The sequence below is a fragment of the Engraulis encrasicolus genome, chromosome 14 (assembly GCF_034702125.1).
Source record: "Engraulis encrasicolus isolate BLACKSEA-1 chromosome 14, IST_EnEncr_1.0, whole genome shotgun sequence".
In the NCBI taxonomy this organism is placed as follows: Eukaryota; Metazoa; Chordata; class Actinopteri; order Clupeiformes; family Engraulidae; genus Engraulis; species Engraulis encrasicolus.
In genome coordinates, this window is record NC_085870.1 from 8511009 (window position 1) to 8531008 (window position 20000).

Consider the following 20000-nt stretch of genomic DNA (forward strand, 5'->3'; position numbering starts at 1 on the left):
TCAATCACACTGTCCTTGCGGACTACAGCTTCTCGTCATGCAGTTGTGACCCCTATGTCCTCCCCCCTCTCTCTCTCTCTCTCTCTCTCTCTTCGTCTGCTATCTGAGTGGGCTGCTGTTCTTTTCTCTGGCAGCGGATGTTCTAAGATTCAAGGTTCAAGATTCAAATTTGCTTTATTGGCTTGTCTGTGCGCATCAGTGTTGACAGAGCCTTCAAAGAACAACAGCATGAAAGTATTGAGGACACAAGACCTTTAACATCTTCCTCTAATCTCTCTCTCTCTCTCTCTCTCTCTCTCTCTCTCTCTCTCTCTCTCTCTCTCTCTCTCTCTCTCTCTCTCTCTCTCTCTCTCTCTCCAGGGTGAGGCTGGCCCCACTGGTGCTCGTGGACCTGAGGGAGCTCAGGGACCTCGTGGAGAGTCTGGCACCCCTGGATCTTCCGGACCCTCTGGAGCTGGCGTAAGTGTCTCTGCCTGCCCCCTTAAATTATTAACCTGCTTTTTTGTTGTGTTGTCAAACAAGTTTCACGTTCACAAGCAGGTATATATGACAACCGGTTTCAGGCATGTAGGTGGCATGTATGTATGTATGCTGAATGTGTATATATGCCATCGTATGCACCTTACATTTGCTTTAAATACATTTAGTCAAAGGTGTCTGACAGACACCACGTGTAAAGGGCCCCATGACGACTGCCCCATGGACACCATGCTGTCAAATACAAGAAGAAATTCAAGTTATGTTATGGCGCAGCTACTGTTATGACTTACGTTGGTCTCTTGCTTCCTGTCTGCAATCTTTAGGGCAACCCCGGTACTGATGGTATCCCTGGAGCCAAAGGATCTTCTGTAAGTATAAAGTAATCTGCATGTTTACAGATGTGCTCTTGAAATTCTATTTCTAAAATGTGTTGTTTCCTGACACTATTGTACCTCAGTCCATTTTAAATTGTAGCGCACCTGCTCAACTCTTTTTCTTTTATTTCATATTTTATTTCATATATATTTCAATATTCATGACATATTGGGTCATGTCACATATCTAAGGGTGGGGCAAGATGGGTGGGTGTTGTTCACTGATTCTATAATGTTATTGGCCACGTTTGTGACGGCTCATTTCTGCGCAGCGCTTATGTGCACTTCACCATTTCAATGCATTCTGGTTAGAATGTTCTAACCAAAATGCATCGTAATTTCGCATTGCACATGCGTGCTGTGCAAACTTTGCAGAAATACGCCATCACGAACACCGCCATTGTTTCCCATCCTATGATCTTCTTTACAATACAAATCAGTTCATTTAAAAAAAATGTCGCACATGACAACAAATGGCAGACAAATGTCTCTTAGGATGTCAGACTTCAGTGTGTCCCTCAGGTGTTATGCGGTATCACCTGTGTTGTGGCATTAGGGAGGTGACTGACCCTGTCCCTGTCCCCCTCTGCCTCCCCCTACAGGGCGCTCCTGGTATTGCTGGTGCTCCTGGCTTCCCCGGACCCCGCGGACCTCCAGGACCTCAGGGAGCTACTGGACCTCTCGGGCCCAAGGGAACCTCTGTACGTTGGTTTTTTGTTACCATAAATACCTCATTTGTTGGGTCACACACAGTTGTTATTGACTGGAGTATTGTGGGTTGTTATTTGGGCACTTGAAGCAAAAGGGAGGTAATTGCAAAGTTAGATCACATTCTGTAAATTGTGGTAAATTGTGCCATATATGGTGAATTCATTCTTGCCACGTGGGTTAGTGTATTAGCTTGAGAATACCTTTTTGAGAGCTTGACAGTAAGTAATGTTATTAATTATTATCCGATTTATGCAGATGTAACATAAATAGTATTGCCAACAAGAATGCTGTTTAGTGAAAGGCGACTTTTGATAACTGAAGTGCTTATTTTCTCTTTTCCCATTAGGGTGACCCTGGTATCGCCGGATTCAAGGGAGAAGCTGGACCCAAAGGAGAGCTTGTAAGTCAGTCCACTGCAGCATGACAATATATTGATCCCGCAAGTGCTGCTCTGACCAGCGGGAGAAAGATCGAATGTCTTACTTTATTAAGTCACTCTGTCAATGTCCACCCCTGTCAGACACATACAATATCAATGCAATTACATCTATCTCCAATACTAATTTAATTACTGGAGAGTTGTGAACTACGTGACCTCCTCACTCCCAGAGAATTCATGTGTTTATTCGGCCCATGCGGCAGCACACCCTTTTGGCCACAAGGGGGCACTACACAATTACTAAGATTCACTACGACTCAGACAAGTTCACTTGCCACTACTGCATGGCGGACATATCTGGAGTCTTATTCTCACCTGCAGCAGAACAGATTGTAATTCTGCACATGAGTGATGCTGTATTTGTAGGGACGGATGATTTGCGCATGACTTTGTCAGACTGGCATATGTGTGTATGTACCGTACACATGCCAAGCCCAGTTCAGGATCTGACTAACTACGGCTCTCACCAGCCCATACAGACTTTAATTCTGCACATGAGCAATGCTGTATTTGTAGCGACACATGATTTGCACATGACTTGGGCAAACTGACAATGTTTGTATGAACACATGCAAAGCCCACGTCAGACTAACTCTGATTCTCACCAGTCAGTCTTCCGCTTGGTTGAGCCCCATGTGGTTGAATGAGTGCTTGAATGAACAACACAGCAACAACAACAACAACAACAGGAGCTTATTTCCGATGTCTCTACCCTCCATCCCCCACCCCCACCACACCCCTCTGTAGGGTCGCCAAGGTCCCCAAGGTGCCCTTGGACCCGCTGGAGAGGAAGGAAAGAGAGGCCCCCGCGGAGAGCCTGGTGCCGCCGGGCCCCTCGGACCTCCCGGAGAGAGGGTGAGTCGAGTTCTATTGCACCACGGCATTTAGCGCCACTCACACACCTGTCAGTGTACTGACTAGTATAGTATAAAGTAGTTTACTACAGGTAAGTACAGTACCGAAGTACTTTAAGTACAGAACAGTAAAGTAAAGTTCAGTACAGTATAGTATAGCATAGTATAGTATAGTATAGTATAGTATAGTATAGTATAGTATAGTATAGTATAGTGTGGCATAGTGTAATATAAGGTAGTATAAGATAGGATTATAAAGTTCAGTATTGTGCACTGTTAAGTATAATGTAGTATAGGCCACTACGGAGTGAATAGAGGTCAGTGAAGAAACAATGGAAGAAAACACTATCTTAAGTAGGCCTAATCATCAGCATCACTATATTTGTATAGATGTAGTTCATAGCCTGTTAGGCAACATTTCTACAGACGATCACCTGTTGTTCATAGCCTGTAAGGTTCATCCTCATGAGTCACTGTATGTTGAAAGAATGTGAAAAGTCATCACAACACCACCACATCTGTAATACTGCATCTCCCTGTTCATGTAATGATGATTTTCTTTTTCTTTCGTAGGGAGCTCCCGGTAACCGTGGTTTCCCTGGTCAGGATGGTCTCGCTGGTCCCAAGGTAACCATCACTATGACAGCATCCTCTTGAGGTTCCCATGGGAACTCATTACCGTATAAAGGGCCGGAAAGTCTAGTGGAATTGTGTCAGGAGTGCGCAGACAGTTGTGGAGTCAGTTGTGTGTTTGTACCGTATGCATCGGCCCGCTGGACCGAAAACATGAAATCAGCATCCATAACAACCTCTAGAACTTTTAGAGTACCACAAAAAAAAGCAAGACGTGTCAGTACATTTCACATTAATTTCAATTCATCATGCTGTTTTTGCAGCACAGCGTATCTGTTTGTGTTGTGAAGGTTTTCCATCAGAGCCCAGTCAGGGGGAAGAGCCTATTTTATGGCACCTAATTGCCAACACACTGGATAAAAAGCAACATCAAAATCGCTCATCTGTTCCAATCTATTTTCTGATAGCCACAACAAAAAGCGTCCTATTTACCAGATAAAAGCGGGTTTGCTTAGCATTCCAAACATTCTCCCTCTCAGTTTCTCTCTTTTTAAGCTGGTCCGGGGGATTTGAGAAACTATATATACCACACAAACAGACAGACAATGCCCCATATCACGCCCGCTTTAACAGACAGACTTGTTTGTTGTTGTGAATGTAACACAACGCTACACAACACAACACAACACAACACAACACAACACAACACAACACAACACAACACAACACAACACTACACAACACAACGCAACACAACACAGCCCAAGGGGGCCCCAACCCGCCTGTTGCCATCAGACCTCCCAGACAGCAGATGGCAGAGTGACGATGACGATTAAGCAGAGTCAATCAGCAGAGCCAATCAGAATGTGTACATGATCCCAAGCTGCACTCTGTCTGATGTTTAAAGTAAAAATAGTTCGAGGACAATACAACAATCGACTGATTTATCACCTTCTCTGTTTTTCGGATGCAGATAAGATCTTAAATCAGCTGGTTGTCAGGAGAATTGGTAGCTTACCATCAGATATCTCAAATGGCACATGTATGTAAATAAAAAATGCACTACATAGGCATGTCTTACACATGGATCCATATGGCATGTGATATCATTTGGAGCCTAGCGCTCCTCATCCGACTTGATCAAGCAGCATTGTGCAGACCTTTCCTTTTACGTCTTGGATTCCTTCTGTTTCATGGATCAGCATTTACTCAGACTCACACCTTCACTAGACTTACAGGTATACTACTGTATACTTTATCCATTCAGAAGAGAATGAAGGAACTTGGATTGCTGAAGTGTTGAAGAGAAAATGGAGAAACTTGAGATTACGTATGTGCATGAACATGAGTAACATGAGTAAGTCCCTCACCCCTCACCCTAGCCTGATTATCATCGACTTTCAAATCTCTTCGAGACTTGGTCTGACCAAGAGCATAACAATTAACATTTCCCAAACAGCATTTTCCAAATGGCCTCCCTTGGTTTGCTAATGATTGTTTGCTTCCCAACAAAGTGGGAGGAGTTCCCGTATTTGCGGGAACTCAGAAAGTACTTGCATTGACTCTTGACCTGACTGGTAGCAACGCTGAAGCTGTTGTGTCACTAGGAGGGCACGGCCTGGCTACCCTCACCCCTCACCCTTCAGCCCTTCACCCTCATCACAGTAGTGACAGCAGACAGTCTATCCGTGGAGGGAATCCTGAGCGAAATGAGGGAAGATTTAGATTGTAGGAGGAATTGTAGATAACAGGAGGAAGTTTCTTTGATGAATAAAGTAACTAAGTTGTAATTAGGGATGTAAATAAAATCAAAATGTATCGATGTATCGGAAGTATTGGCCGGCAATTTAATCGAATTGCATCGTATCGTGGGGCATTCTTAAGAATCGAAAAGAATCGAATCGCTGGCCCCTGTGCAACACCCTAGCTCCATAACACAATAGTAGTGGAAAAGTCATTGGAAAAAATTGAATCGAACCAAATCGTATCGTATCGTGGGGAATTCTTAAGTATCGAAAACATTTGAATCCCTGATTTAAGAAATCGATACCGTATTTTATCATCATGAAGGCTGTGATTTACACCCCTAGTTGTAACCTGCCTTACCTTCCCTCCACAGGGAGCCCCAGGTGAGAGAGGCCCCGCTGGCATTTCTGGACCGAAGGGAGCCGGAGGTGACCCCGGCCGTCCCGGAGAGCCTGGCCTTCCTGGAGCCAGAGTAAGTCCTGTTCACTCTCACTTACGCTCACCTTATATAGTATATGTTCTATGTACGTATGTCTGCTGTTGCCCAGTCTTGCACTTGTTTTTGTCTGTATGTCTGTATAGGTACTCTAGGTGTAATGTATGTATACTGACTATGTCTAATTGTCTATGTCCACACCTAGAGTCTAGAGTCTATGTCTATGTCTGCATGGGAATGTAAGAAACGTCATTTCAATTCTTTGTATGACCAGCGCATGTAAAAAAAAATGACAATAAAGCCAGAGTAAGTCCTGTTTACTCTCAGTTACGCTCACCTTATTTCAAGGGCAGTTGATCTAGCACATTTTTTTGGTGTTTCCACAGCCTGTTGGAAGACATAAATATGTTTGAGATGACTTAAGTAGATTTCGGGTCTAATGAGTCACTTTCTCTCTTTTGTTCTCTTTCTCTCTTTCTCTCTTTCTCTCTTTTCTCTCTTTTCTCTCTTTCTCTCTTTCTCTCTTTTCTCCTTCTGTAGGGTCTCACAGGTCGTCCTGGTGATGCTGGTCCTCAAGGAAAAGTTGGCCCTGGTGTAAGTAGGAGTATTGCGCTGTTCATATCTGTGGCCTATTCACAATTGTAGCCAAGTTTTTCGTCACATATAGCATAGTGCTACACCATGTTGAAAAGATGCCAGTTGTCGACCTTGTGACAGAGTCAGACATTTCTTGGCTATAATGACATATGTATAAATGTGCTACCGGTATACTATACATAAAATATGCATTGAAAAATGTGTTACAAGAATACAATGTTAAAGCAAAGAAAGCTCCCGCACTCTGTTCACATATGCATGGTTTAATGCAACGTTTCGGTCTACTGACCTTCTTTAAGCAATTCAAAACCTGTGTGGGAGCTTTCTTTGCTTTAACGTTGGTGATCTAGGGGTTCCACTCCTACGCACCTGACCAAGGAGGTGTGCAAGAAATCTTCACTTAACAAGAATACAATGTGCCATATGATTGACTGGTTGATTGATTGATTGAATGATTGATTGATTGATTAGTTGATTAGTTGATTGATTATCCTCTTCCTATCTGTCCTGCCTGTGTGTCTTTAGGGTGCAGCTGGTGAGGATGGTCGTCCTGGTCCCCCTGGTCCTCAGGGAGCCCGCGGGGGCCCCGGCGTCATGGGATTCCCCGGCCCCAAGGGCGCCACTGTAAGCACCCGTCACCTCACCTCATCTCACCTCATTTCATGTCACAACTGGGCCCGTCTGCCTGCCTTTGAAAGCTTACCGAGTTGTTGGACTCTGTGTGTGTGTGCGTTTGTGTGCGTGTGTGTTTGTTGGTTGGATTGTCATGCCCTTTTACTATATCTGTCTGATCTTGACCTGACCATCTATTTATACATCTCTCTCTCTCTCTCTCTCTCTCTCTCTCTCTCTCTCTCTCTCTCTCTCTCTCTCTCTCTCTCTCTCTCTCTCTCTGTTTGTGTTCCTCTCTTTACTGTGTGTGTGTGTGTGTGTGCGTGCGTGTGTGCGTACCTGTGTGTGTGTGTGCACCTGTGTGCGTGTGTGTGTGCATGCGGAAGTATGTGTGCATCCGTGTGTGTGTGTGTGTGTGTGTGGAGACTAATCTGTGTTGTGTTGTCTGTTGGCAGGGCGAGGGCGGCAAGGGTGGCGAGAAGGGATCTCCCGGTGCCCCTGGTCTGAGGGTGAGTAAGCCCCTTCATCTTCTCCGACACTGGACAGTCTGTGTGCTGAGGCATCAGCAGGAAATCCCTCTGTAGCTCTTCCCATAAGCCTTTGCCCGCTGTGTCAGCCCTGACTGAGTCCAGGAAGTTAAACCCCAATGGTCCCATATGGAAAATATTTGGGCTGTAACGATATTGAATCGAGCCGAGATATTGCGATACGCAAAGTTACGATATTGTATCGTGATGCAAGAAGGCAGTATGGTGATAGGCTCTTGCAAAGTTCTGTTACCGTTCAGTGCAGAAAACAACCACATGATACGATGTGATAATGTTTCCAAGCTTCAAATCAATATCATTATTATTTTGAAACATTTTTGAAATTATTAGTAGCCTTTTGTATCCTATTCTACCTATAAGCAATCATCGAAAAGATACATGTAATAAATGGTGGAGCGTATCAAACCGTAGGTAAAAAATTGTCATACCAAATACCATATAATGTCATACCAAATAATGAGTTGAGCTGTTACAGTCAGACATACACGTCTCATACACTGCAACATATAAACATTGCAAATGGAATGTGCTTACATATACGGTATGGCCCATACTATGAAAGTGGTCAATATATAGGATTTGATCAAACTTGCATAGGCATTTAAGGTTTCTATGTACAGTAAATATCTTTTTCGTGTGGGGTACCACTTCCATCTGACACGGGTGACTTCACTTTGAGTGAAGCTGATCCACCGCTTTTGAGAGTTCATTGCTAACAGCTGATTCAAAGCTGGTTGCATCACATTTTGACACCTATGTTCTGTTCGTGTACATGGGTCAGAAAGCAGAGGCATCTGCTGTCTGCCAGTATAAATTTGGAGGCGTTTCAGAGCTGGGGATCACTTTGGAACCATTATCGTGTGTCTGCTGAGATGTGACAGGATGTCCTTACCGCTGCCGTGAGCAGCATGCAAATTAGCCCGAGCCAGTGACACATTTAGCCAAATGTGAATATCAATTGACTGGCACAGATCCGTGTTAGATGTTATGCATGAAGTCTAGTCTGTACAGGTGGATGATGGTCAGCTTTGTAGAAATCATTTGAGGAGTTCAGATGAACAACCCTCTAAAAGACATTTTTACAAATCCATTAAAATTATTTTTGAATAGTATTCTCCCCAAGTAATCTCAATGAAGAACCTTCTTAATTCACATGATGAAGTAGCCTACAACAGGTCATGCAAGAAAAACAATATATACTGATTTAAAGTTTACAGTTTGGACTTGATTTTACTGCCTGTTTTTCATCAATAGGATATAATAATAACTTGTATAGCACAATTCCATACAAGGCATGCAGCTCAAAGTGCTTCACAAATGGATAAACATCAATGTGAAAAAAATAGTGGAGTGAGGTACAAAAGATAGAAAGTAAGAAAGAAATAAGTGTACCGATATGTAACATTACATACAGAATGTATTACTTTACATTACATTACATTGCATTTGGCAGACGCTTTATAACCAATGCGACTTTAAAAAGAGGACATAATCAAGCCAACATCACAAGCAAATACATATATATACATGTGTATATATATATACACATATATACATGTACCTTAACTCATGGTTAGTGTTAGGGGTAGTGTTAGTGTTCATGTTCTGTCCAGCTACAGAATATGGCATGATGTTACATGTTACATGCCAAAAATGAACTATAAAATGATTATAGGAAGGATGCCTCAGACAGTCTTTCTCTCATCATCTCTCAACTGAGACGTAATTTCTTGCTGCATCACCAAAGAAAACTCAGATGAGCTACAAAGCCTGCCAATTCCACACTGCTCCTTCAATCTAAATGGCATCACTTATAATAATCTGAATGTCACAGACAGCTGTTGCTATTATTAGTAGCATTGCCACTAGTATTGCAGTCTTAGACTTGGACAGTGTAATTGCTTGCATCCTCCCCACCACTAGCGATTTGCTATCTGCCCTTTAAAAACTTTTTGGGAGTGAAGTTAGTAAAAGTGGCTTATGGGGTAAAGGTGTTTGCAGTGGTGGTGACTTTCCTATGGTGCATTTTTCGAAACTTAAGTTGCTAACCACGTTAGCTACTTTGTTAGTTGCAAGGCAATTACCGATTGGCAACCACCCAAGTTGCTTACTGGCTAGCAACTACGCTTTCGAGAAACACAACCCTGGGGTGCAGTTCTCAGAAGCGTAGTTGCTGACAATGTTTACTACTTTGTTGGTTGCAATGCAATTTCCCTTTGGCAACTACCCAAGTTGCTAACTGCTAACAACTACGCTTTCGAGAAATTCACCCCTGGATTGGTTCCAGTCTGAAGTGTTGGTACATGGACATGACACTGCATGGAGCTGACTGTGCATGGAGCTGGCCCTGCTCTTTGTGGCCTTTTGTGCTATTGTTGTACACAAACTTGCTCTCAGTGTATGCATGTCCATGGGTGAATATGTATAAAGGCCCTATTTACTCGCTACTTGCTCACTCGCCTACTTGCCACTCGCTCTGGGTGATTTTGTTTACTGGTTGTCATGGTTCCCGCTGTCCGCGCCAATAACGTCCGTACGAAACAAAACGTAGGCCTACGCTGTTTAACGTTGATCGTGTGCTGTGCACAACCATGCATATGAGCCTTTGATGGTGTACACTGTATGTATTTTCCTCAACACTTTTAACCAAAGCGTGATGGCGTGCAGAAGTTGGGTGGTCAGAACACCACAGGGGCAACGTCACCTGTCAATAATCTGTATTCTGCATTCCAATTGGTTACTCGCTTAACTCGCGTCGCTCGAAGATAAAATAAGTTTATCTCGGAACCCGCCCACATCGCATCGCTTGTACTCTCCTCGCCTACTCGCCAGCGAGACTCGCTGGAACACGTAGACATTCTATTGACTTCATCCGCTGAGCGAGTAACTAGCAGCGACGTGTGTGTACGGCCCTTTAGGGTTCTCATTCATGTAAGTCATGCTACGCAAAGTGATAAAAGATTGCACCTAGTTTTGTGCACCGACAGACTAGTGACGAGCTGTCAAAACAGTCAATGCTGTTCAATTGTTCTTATCGTCACTGAGTCTTGGCTGGACCATTTGTCTCAGCTTCTTCCCTTTGCATAAGCTTTAAAACATGTTCCCATAATGGATGCTGATTAAAACGAAACCCAAAAATTAATTCCCTGTCATATTGGAACAATGCACGGCTCTATTGTGAAAAAAAGACATCCACTCCAGTACTCAAATGAGTCACTAAAGCAAATTAAAAACATCAATGAATCGTTCCCCTGAAAAACATTATACCAGTATTGTCTTTAAATCATAGTGTTGCCAGTTGGTGTTCCTAAAATTAAAACTCTGCATGATTTTCATTTGTGTGTGTGTGTGTGTGTTAGAGTGATTAAGTACTGCACTGTTGAATAGTCACCATTGTCTTTTCTCCTCTTTCTCTTGTGCTGTGCAGGGTCTTCCTGGTAAGGATGGAGAGACAGGTGCCGCCGGACCCCCTGGCCCTGCTGTGAGTCTCACCTCCTCTCCCTCTCCCTCTCCCTCTCCCTCTCATCTTCCCTTCCTATTCGCCATCCTGTGGCTCATTGTTGTCACTGTCCATCTGCCAGCATGCTCTGCTGTCTGGAGCACAATGATAACGTGTTCGACAGACAGACAGACACACATACGCACACACACATACGCACATAAACACATGTGCACATGCACACACACATGCACACATGGGCGCACAAACAGGCACGCAAGCATGCACGCACGCACGCACGCGCACGCACACACACACACACACACATGCACACACACATGCACACATGAAAGTACGCACGCACGCACGCACGCACACACACACACACACACACACACACACACACACACACACACACACACACACACACACACACACACACACACACACACACACACACACACCTCCCACCCCATGTCTGAGTGTATTGTCTCAAAGCCCTCAAACAAGAGGCTTACAAATCCAGTCCCTTCTATTCAGTACGCACGCCGACGTGATTGTACTGAAGTCAAATCCTGGCTGCTTTGAAGGGAGGTTTCTTTTGACCTCTGCAGCACGAAGGGCCATTATTTTCCATTTAGCCCCTCAACACTTGCAGCCAGCCACCTTATTTAGCCTAACAGTTAATTACAACAGCACCACCAGGCACCGTCATAAGCACCCCGGACGGACGCCATTATTGTGTGCAGCGTCAGTGGCTTTATCCCGGCTGCACGTTTAACCACAATCACAGCCTTTGTGTCTTCCCCTCTGCTGCTGGCTGCTTGTGCTGAAGCCTCAAGTCACAACTCCCAGTTTCTCAGCTCCCTGAGGGAGTATGTTGTTGTGGAACAAAGTGAGCGTGCCCAGTACATTTTGCAGCCTTAAGTCTACACTTAAGAGAGTCAATTTAACATCTTCAAGAGTGTTTTTGGTCCTAGAGTATTCTCTATGTGTTGAATTAACACTGTCTTTTTTTTTTTACTGTGATGTGTCTCTTTCTCTTTTTCGTACCCTGACCAGATGGCTTATGATTTGCTCGTCATCTTCTTGTTCACAGGGACTCGCTGGAGAGAGAGGAGAGCAAGGACAGCCTGGACCTTCTGGCTTCCAGGTATGACCACTTCCAAGACACCACTTCAGCACCTCCAAGGTCTCGTACGTAGCTCACCTACTATAGCCCCGGGCGGGCCTCAGCTGGGTGCTGGCCAAGGCCACTGCCTCATGCGTTTGGACTAGGGCTGTAAATAATAATCGAAATGTGTCAATATTGTGATATAATGTGACGATTGAATCGAATCGAATTGCATCGTATCGTGGGGCATTCTTAAGTATCGAAAATAATCAAATCTCTGGCCCATGCCCAATGCCCTAGCTCCATAGCATAATAGAACTGGAAAAGTAATTGGAAAAAAGTGTAATCGAACCGTATTGTATCGTATCGTCGTATCGTATAAATAATCGAGTAGCATCGCATCGAATAAAAAGATATCGATATTGAATCGTATCGTCATGGAAGCTGTGATTTACACCCCTAGTTTGGACATGTGAAGATGGCTGAGTCGGTTTGGGCCAATGGGGTAGTCTCTCTGGGTGTCTTTATTTATTCATGTTTGACCTGTATTTTTTGTTGTTGTTGTTGACAGGGTCTGCCCGGACCTCCTGGCCCCCCTGGTGAGGGTGGCAAGCCTGGTGATGCTGTGAGTATTTGCCCTTAAACTCTTCCCTGGCTTTCACCTTTGAAATAGCCTGATATTATATGTATATATTTATATATATATATGTACATATTTACTTCAGCAATATGAAGTAACCATATCTACTAATCGTAAAGGAGTGGTATACTACTAGTATAGATAGTTTGGCCAGTTGACATCCCAACACTACACATGGACTGAAAACTGTACAGTATATCCTACATCCGTCAACCCTCTTCAGTGTTACCTTGAAGCCTGATCTTGAACTCACATTGATGGATCTTTCTGGACAGCGCTACCCTCAGCATGCATGGATAATACTGCATAATGTCAACTCCATAAGGTACTCCTCTTAAATTGTGTTTTCACTAAACCTTCTTTCCATCCTCCATCTTTGTTTTTAGGGTGTTCCTGGAGAGGGTGGCCCTTCTGGCGCTACTGGACCCAGAGTAAGTCCAACAACAAACAACAACAAAATGGCTTCCCCATTTCCTGTTCCCCCTCTCTCCCCCTCTACCCAGCCTTCTGTTCCTCATCCTAATTAACCCCTTAGCGCAGAGCCTCTGTTACAACCGTAATGTCACCAAAATGGTAATTACCAAGTCTCAATCGGTTACTCACGACGCTTTGCATTGCCATAGCAATGTGGTTATGATGTCGCTGAATGTTTTCAGTAAAGGGTGAATAGGCCCATCGACGGGCCCATCTGCAGTAAGAGGCTACCGTACCTTCACCCATTTCCCCCCCACATTCATTCATTACTTTGTGTTTGGTAACGGTGTGTGTTTGACTTAGTTTGTGTGTTTGTGTGTCCCCATAGGGAGAGCGTGGTTTCCCAGGAGAGAGAGGCAGCGCTGGGCCTCAGGGTCTGCAGGGACCCCGTGGTCTACCTGGAACTCCCGGAACTGACGGCCCCAAGGTGAGGTGGCACTCAGCAGCAACAGCTGTGGAGTAGGAGGCTCTTTGCAGCCCACAAACACATCAAAGTGTATTTGTATGTTGTAAATTTTAATTTTTGTTTTAAAAGCCCTTCTAGGGACGGGCATTGGAAATTAGCTTTTGGCTATAAATGCTATGATGCTTGCTGTTTGGTTGTTATGCAACCTACATGTTATGTATCTGTCCCTATCAAATAAACTAAACTAAACTAAACTAAACTAAACTAAATTAAATAGTGTAGCGGTAGAGATCTTTGTAAAGTAGCCCACAAAAACACTAAAACACATACAATATGGCCCAGGTCTGGACTGATAATCTGGCATACATGGCATTTCCCGGGGGACATGGTACGTTACGGTCCTCAGGAGCCAATGCTGATGATTTAGTTTCATACTTTCTTTGAGACTGCCCCACAATTTAGAAGCGCTTCTTAAAAATGGCCAGGCCTTTTTAGGTCCCAGTCAAGCCCTGAATATGGCTGTTTCAGTGGTAGCATGAAGTCAAACAGTTTCTCTGGTCCTGTGTCGAGAGTAGGCTCGTTTGGCGTTCTTCAATGTCTCCATGCGGCAATAGTCTGCAATGCATTCTGGGCTGGAAATGTTGTATGTCTGGAAATCGTGCTCAACTTCACTAAATATACTGCTGATGTCACAAAGACGTGGCGTGTCACATGGTCCCAAACACTGATGGGATCAAATCGTTTGCAGATGGATGGACTGTGCAATCCCTGCAGTTGCTTATCTCTGTTGATGCTCGTTGCAAGGGTCTGCATATTGCCTCTGCGGTGACTCTGAACTGGTTGGCCAAAAATTCACTGACGTCCATGTAGATATGTAGATGTGTTGTCCCACACCCCTAAAAAAGCTTGCCATGCAGCCCACTACAGCTCCTCCTCCTCACCTCTCCCCCTACACCTTGCAGGTGATATGCTACTACGTAGATCAAACTGGCCTCGCAAGGATTTGTGTTCAACTTGACTTAGGTGTTGTTGATCAACAAAATCTGACTTGAATATGCCTAATAGCATAATGGATTTACCAGCGACTGCAGTAGATAAGGACATTGTTCTGGAGAAATGAAGCCAACAGGATTTGGCTGGTAGAGTAACAGGCAGACTCCACATAGTAATCATTTTGTGTCGAAAAAAAACCAAACAAACAAATATACAAAGAAACAAACAGAGATACAGAGAAGACAAACAGGGGGGTCTACTAAGAACATGGTTAAAAGATAAGCCAGGCTTAGTTAACCTACAGGATGTGGTAAACCTGCTAATAGACATACCTAAAGGCATCATTTAGTCAAGCGCTCCAGGCTCTTCTATTAGACAATTAACCTGTACCACAAGGTTAACTTAACCCATTGTGTCCTGGAGCGACATATACGCTGCATTCAAGTTCTTGAGATTTGGGCTGTTTTATTAAAAATGTGGGTATGTTAGAGCTGAATGAACACTATACTAGTGCAAAATGAAGGTTCTAGATTTTAAATGTAACTTATTTCATGTTTGTATGTGCTTCGGAGGCTGAGATATTTAGGATTTGATAGGCAGAGGACACCCTTACCAAAAAAGGGCTTAGGACAAAATGGGTTAACCTGGTTTACTACTGAATCAGCTTTGTGGTACTGTATATCCCCCAGGATCCATTTGTCATTGCGATAACGCAGCACAGCGCAGTGCAGTGCACCACACGGTGCACTTAATGAAGTTGACTCTGTCTTTAACCCCCATCTCACACACGAGCAGGGGGTTAGCCATGACAACAGCAGCTGGGGAGCAGCATGTGGGATCGAAACCATGCTGAGGGCACCATACTCATGAACGACGTGATGTTTTCCATGTGCGTTACGCCCATTTGTGGGGGAAAACAGCCCATGCAAGTCAATTGGTGATGTTGGGGTTTAATAAACGAAAGATACAGACCTGTAGACTAGCGTTGTTCACGCGCAACATGCCGAAAATGTGTTGTGTTGCCGGCTGTTCAAATAATATAGTCAAAAAGCTGTGGCTGAAGCATGGACTGTATTCATTTAGGCAAGCTGATGTAGCATGTAAGTTGATGAGATATTCGATTTGTTTTCACCCATAAAGGGGCGTAACGCACATTTAGGAGCAAAGTACCCGGATGGCCGTTCATGAGTATAGGGGCTCTGGTGGCCCAACATGCAATGCTGCGGTCACATTTTCATTACCTTAACCCCTGTGACTTTTTATATCGAGCAGCCATTGACTGAACCACCAGGACACAAACACCCAAACGGAACCAGCCATATTCTATTCTAAATGTACGTCAGTTATGCCTCTTTTCCACTGCCGGTTTTCCGGTAGGCCTACAGCTCAACACAGCGCGACTCGGCCGCCATTTTTTGCTTTTCGAATAGGCACGAAGTCGAGCTGTATGCCTACCAGAAAAACGGCAGTGGAAAAGAGGCATTAGTCTACCTACCACAACATTGATACAGTCGAGGACAGTCCTTTTTTTCCAAATTAACAGAGATAATATTGTAGTAATAATAGCGTTTGAACTCTTTGACTCCATTCCTACCCATATATACCCATCATGTATAGCCCTTCATAGCCATAATTTTTCCATCTGCAGACATGACAATGCAACATAATACCTTACACTATCTGCCTCACTCCCATGGTCCTGCCGTAACAGATTTGGACCCTCAGTCCCTATCTCACCATTTGAGATATTGCATTTATAGCCAATCATTTTTTTCCAGTTTCAGAAGGCCCAAACCTCAGCACACTTATCTTATCTTGTTCATCTTATTGTGTAGGCCTAAACTCATGCAGGGAAGCCGACAGGGGGGGGGGGACAAAGAGGTCAGCAGTGGGCCCAGGGAGAGAGGAGGCACAGAATTGGGTCCTCATTTACATTGGGTGGGGGGACCATTCAGATCACTTTGTCCCAGGCCCAGCCTATGCTGTCCACGATCCTGGTCGTGTGTATGCTCATCCAGAAGTCACGTGAGCCTGTGTGCCATATTTGGACGCTCGTATCTAATATCTCACCATGTTCCCAGGGTGCCATCGGACCAGCTGGCGCAGGCGGTGCCCAGGGACCCCCCGGCCTGCAGGGAATGCCCGGAGAGAGAGGACCCGGCGGCATCTCAGGACCCAAGGGAGACAGAGTAAGTGCCTGACCAAAAATATTTCCTCAAAGGCCTAGAATCACAAGGAGTAGACCTCATTAAATGAGCTAAATCCTCACAGCTCTAAAAAGAAGAAAAAAACGTTATTGGATGACAGGACAACGGAACTTAAGAATGAACTCGTGGAACTCTAAAAAGGTTAATTGTGGTGTAAGTTTGAACATGACGTGAAACAAGACATGAAACTTGGCCTTTTGTGAAAATGTAGGGAGGTAGGTAGAGTGCATATTAACGATAGATATCTGGAAAACATGTCACACCTATTACTGTATCAGTATACTGTAGAGCACTGTCACTTTATCGCCTGTATGGTCAGAAGATACAATTGGATATGTTTAAATGATGATGGTTACCATTTCAGGGTAGTGAGCAACAGAATTTCAAACACATTTTCTGACAATTTAGTAGGCTACATACTGGAAGCATACATTCGATATAGTATTTGTTTTGCAGATCATTCCTATGTTTGGTTGGGCCTTGTGTGTCATTTAGCACCTGCAATGACAATACATTTTAATTTCTCCTTTGTATCACCAGGGTAGTCACATGTAGGCTGCTGTCTCTTTTTCAAATGACCCCGGGCCAAGAAAGCAACAATTTGTTAATTATGTAACCAGTAGCCTATTTATACTACAGATTGCCCACTGAATTCTATTTTTACCTCAGAGGTGTTCAACAGTATGATAGTGGTTGCAATGTCCAGGCAGGACAGTGGAAGGGAACGGGGGAAGTGGTGTGTGTGTGTGCTGACAATGTTGACAATGTTGTCAGTGTTGCAACTGTACACTGCACCTTGAGGTCTTTTGTTTATTTTTTTGCTGCTTTTTTGTCCTCTTCTTTACTCTTTGAAGGACAATGCTATCAGTATTGCAACTGTACACTGTGCCTTACCCTGTTCTTGTTTGAATTGCTCCTTGTAAGTCGCTTTGAACAAAGGCGTCTGCTAAATACCAATGTAATGTAATGTAATGTAATGTAATGTGCTAATGTGTGTTCTCTCCTCTCCCGACTCCCTCATCTCCCCTTTCCCTCCTCTCATCTGCTCTCTCCTCTACCTCCTCTTTTCTTTTTTCTCTCTTCTCTCCTGTGTCCTCTCCCCTTTCCCTTCTCTCTGCTCTGCTCTCCTCTCCTCTCCCCTCTTATCTCTCGTATCTCCTCTCCTCTCCTCTCCTCTCCTCTCCTCTCCTCTCCTCCACTCTCCTCTCCTTTCCTCTCCTCTCCTCTCCTATCCTGCCCTCCCCTCTCCTCTCTCTCCTTTCCTCTCCTATCCTCTCCTCTCATCTCCTCCTTCTCTCCTCTCCTCTCCTCTCCTCTCTCCTCTCTACTCTCCTCTCTTCTCCTCTCCTCTCCTCTCCTCTCCTCTCATCTCCTCCTTCTCTCCTCTCCTCTCCTCTCCTCTCCTCTCCTCTCCTCTCCTCTCCTCTCCTCTCCTCTGTCCTCTCTCCTCTCCTACAGGGTGACAATGGTGAGAAGGGACCTGAGGGAGCCCCCGGCAAAGACGGTGCAAGAGTGAGTGTCTGCCCACCTGCTTCTGCTTCTGCCATCCACCTGACTGTCATGCACTGTCATACCTGCACTCCTCATTACCAGTGGGACTTACCCTTACTCACACACACACACACACACACACACACTCACACACACACACGCACACACACACACACACACACACACACACACACACACACACACACACACACACACACACACACACACACACACACACACACACACACACACACACACACACACACACACACACACACACACACACACACACACACACACACACACACACACACACACAGGCAGGTAGATATTAAAATCTACCAGTCACAAGCCATTTTTACCATTCAAAGTCACTGGTGGGTTGAAACATTTACCCGTCAGTCCTGAAATTTACCTGTCCTTGACGGGTGGACGGGTGCTTATTTCCAACCCTGACACACACACACATTTAACACAGTTGCATGCACATGCTAACAGTTGCATAGCTGTATGCGGTACACATACACGGTACACAGCTGCACACATACTAACACTCACATAGATACATACAGTACCTATACACAGATATATTATACATTTCATACTCATACATTTTAACACCCACATGCCCACCAACCTGCCTACACAAATTCAATTTCAGCTGAGACAGGTTGGTGTAAAACTATTTCGCTCATCTACTGTATATTACATTTATTATAAGCCCTCAAACGCTTCTCGAGCCATCACTTCCAAATCCCAGTTTATATCTACCGTGAACTTAATCCCAAGAAGATGACTTCAAATACATAAGATCTGAAATGAAATCAAAGAGACAACAACAGTGGTGGAAATGTTATTCCAAAAATAGATTTTTTTTCTTGAGCTAATCCCTCTATTATGGACTTCAATTCTCTCTCCCTCCCTCTCTCTCTCTCTCTCTCTCTCTCTCTCTCTCTCTCTCTCTCTCTGACAGGGTTTGACCGGCCCCATCGGACCTCCTGGCCCAGGTGGACCTAACGGCGAGAAGGTGAGAGAGCTGCGTTCTGATTTTTAAAAAAAGGCGCCGGCTTGATTTTCCAGGCTCATTGTACACGTGGGATTTTGTTTCCTCGCTTTAATGTTGTTTCCTGTGCGCTTGTGGGATAAACCTGTCTTTCATCCCCTCTTATCTATCTCCAGCCGCTGCTCCTCTAAGATTTTCATTTTCCTTATCGCTCTCTCCTTTTCACTCCTTTTCACTCTCTCTCTCTCTCTTTCTCATCTTTTCTCTCACAACTGACTTTAATCTTGCTTTCTCATGGCCCTGCTCACTGCTCACTCTGACTGTGTGTGTTTGCTCTCTTCTCCAGGGAGAAACTGGCCCTGCTGGACCCTCTGGATCTGCTGGTACCCGTGGTGGTCCTGTAAGTACATCACACACACACACGGCCACTTAAACTGCCGACTCGCACAGACCACTCACATACTGAACCAACTCTCAGAGACACACATTGAATGTGCTCCCATGCAGGGCTTGACACTGGTATCTGCCAACCGGCCAAATGCTGGTAAAACTTGACTGTGGCTAGTAACAATTTCAGTCTCACTAGCCACTTTGACCGGTATCTTTGGTGTGACAAATCACAGTAGTTGAATCAATTGTTTGTATTTCTATACAAGAATATTCTAAAGAAAGACATGGACTACAAAACTCTTGCTAGCAGAAAGGCTAAATGGCTAGTGACTTGAGAGAACCACTAGCTACATTGGTGAGCAAAAAGGAATAAGCTGCCTGCCAAATTGGCTAGTGGGTGACACTGAAATGATCACTAGCCACAGTCAAGTTTTACCAGCGTTTGACTGGTTTGCAGGTGCCAGTGTCAAGCC

At 44.5% G+C, this 20000-nt stretch overlaps 1 protein-coding gene across 1 annotated transcript in view; it reads left to right on the forward strand.

The window, feature by feature from the left end:
* Positions 1–20000, forward strand: part of col2a1b (collagen, type II, alpha 1b) — a 103797-nt gene that overhangs the window by 61472 nt on the left and 22325 nt on the right. Inside the window, exons 18-36 of the mRNA XM_063216239.1 lie at positions 361–459; positions 804–848; positions 1457–1555; positions 1912–1965; positions 2752–2859; positions 3432–3485; positions 5551–5649; positions 6154–6207; positions 6736–6834; positions 7278–7331; positions 10798–10851; positions 11909–11962; positions 12495–12548; positions 12950–12994; positions 13366–13464; positions 16518–16625; positions 18102–18155; positions 19108–19161; positions 19484–19537. Coding sequence (XP_063072309.1) covers positions 361–459; positions 804–848; positions 1457–1555; positions 1912–1965; positions 2752–2859; positions 3432–3485; positions 5551–5649; positions 6154–6207; positions 6736–6834; positions 7278–7331; positions 10798–10851; positions 11909–11962; positions 12495–12548; positions 12950–12994; positions 13366–13464; positions 16518–16625; positions 18102–18155; positions 19108–19161; positions 19484–19537 — 1341 coding nt within the window. The remainder of the gene's footprint in view (positions 1–360; positions 460–803; positions 849–1456; positions 1556–1911; positions 1966–2751; positions 2860–3431; positions 3486–5550; positions 5650–6153; positions 6208–6735; positions 6835–7277; positions 7332–10797; positions 10852–11908; positions 11963–12494; positions 12549–12949; positions 12995–13365; positions 13465–16517; positions 16626–18101; positions 18156–19107; positions 19162–19483; positions 19538–20000) is intronic.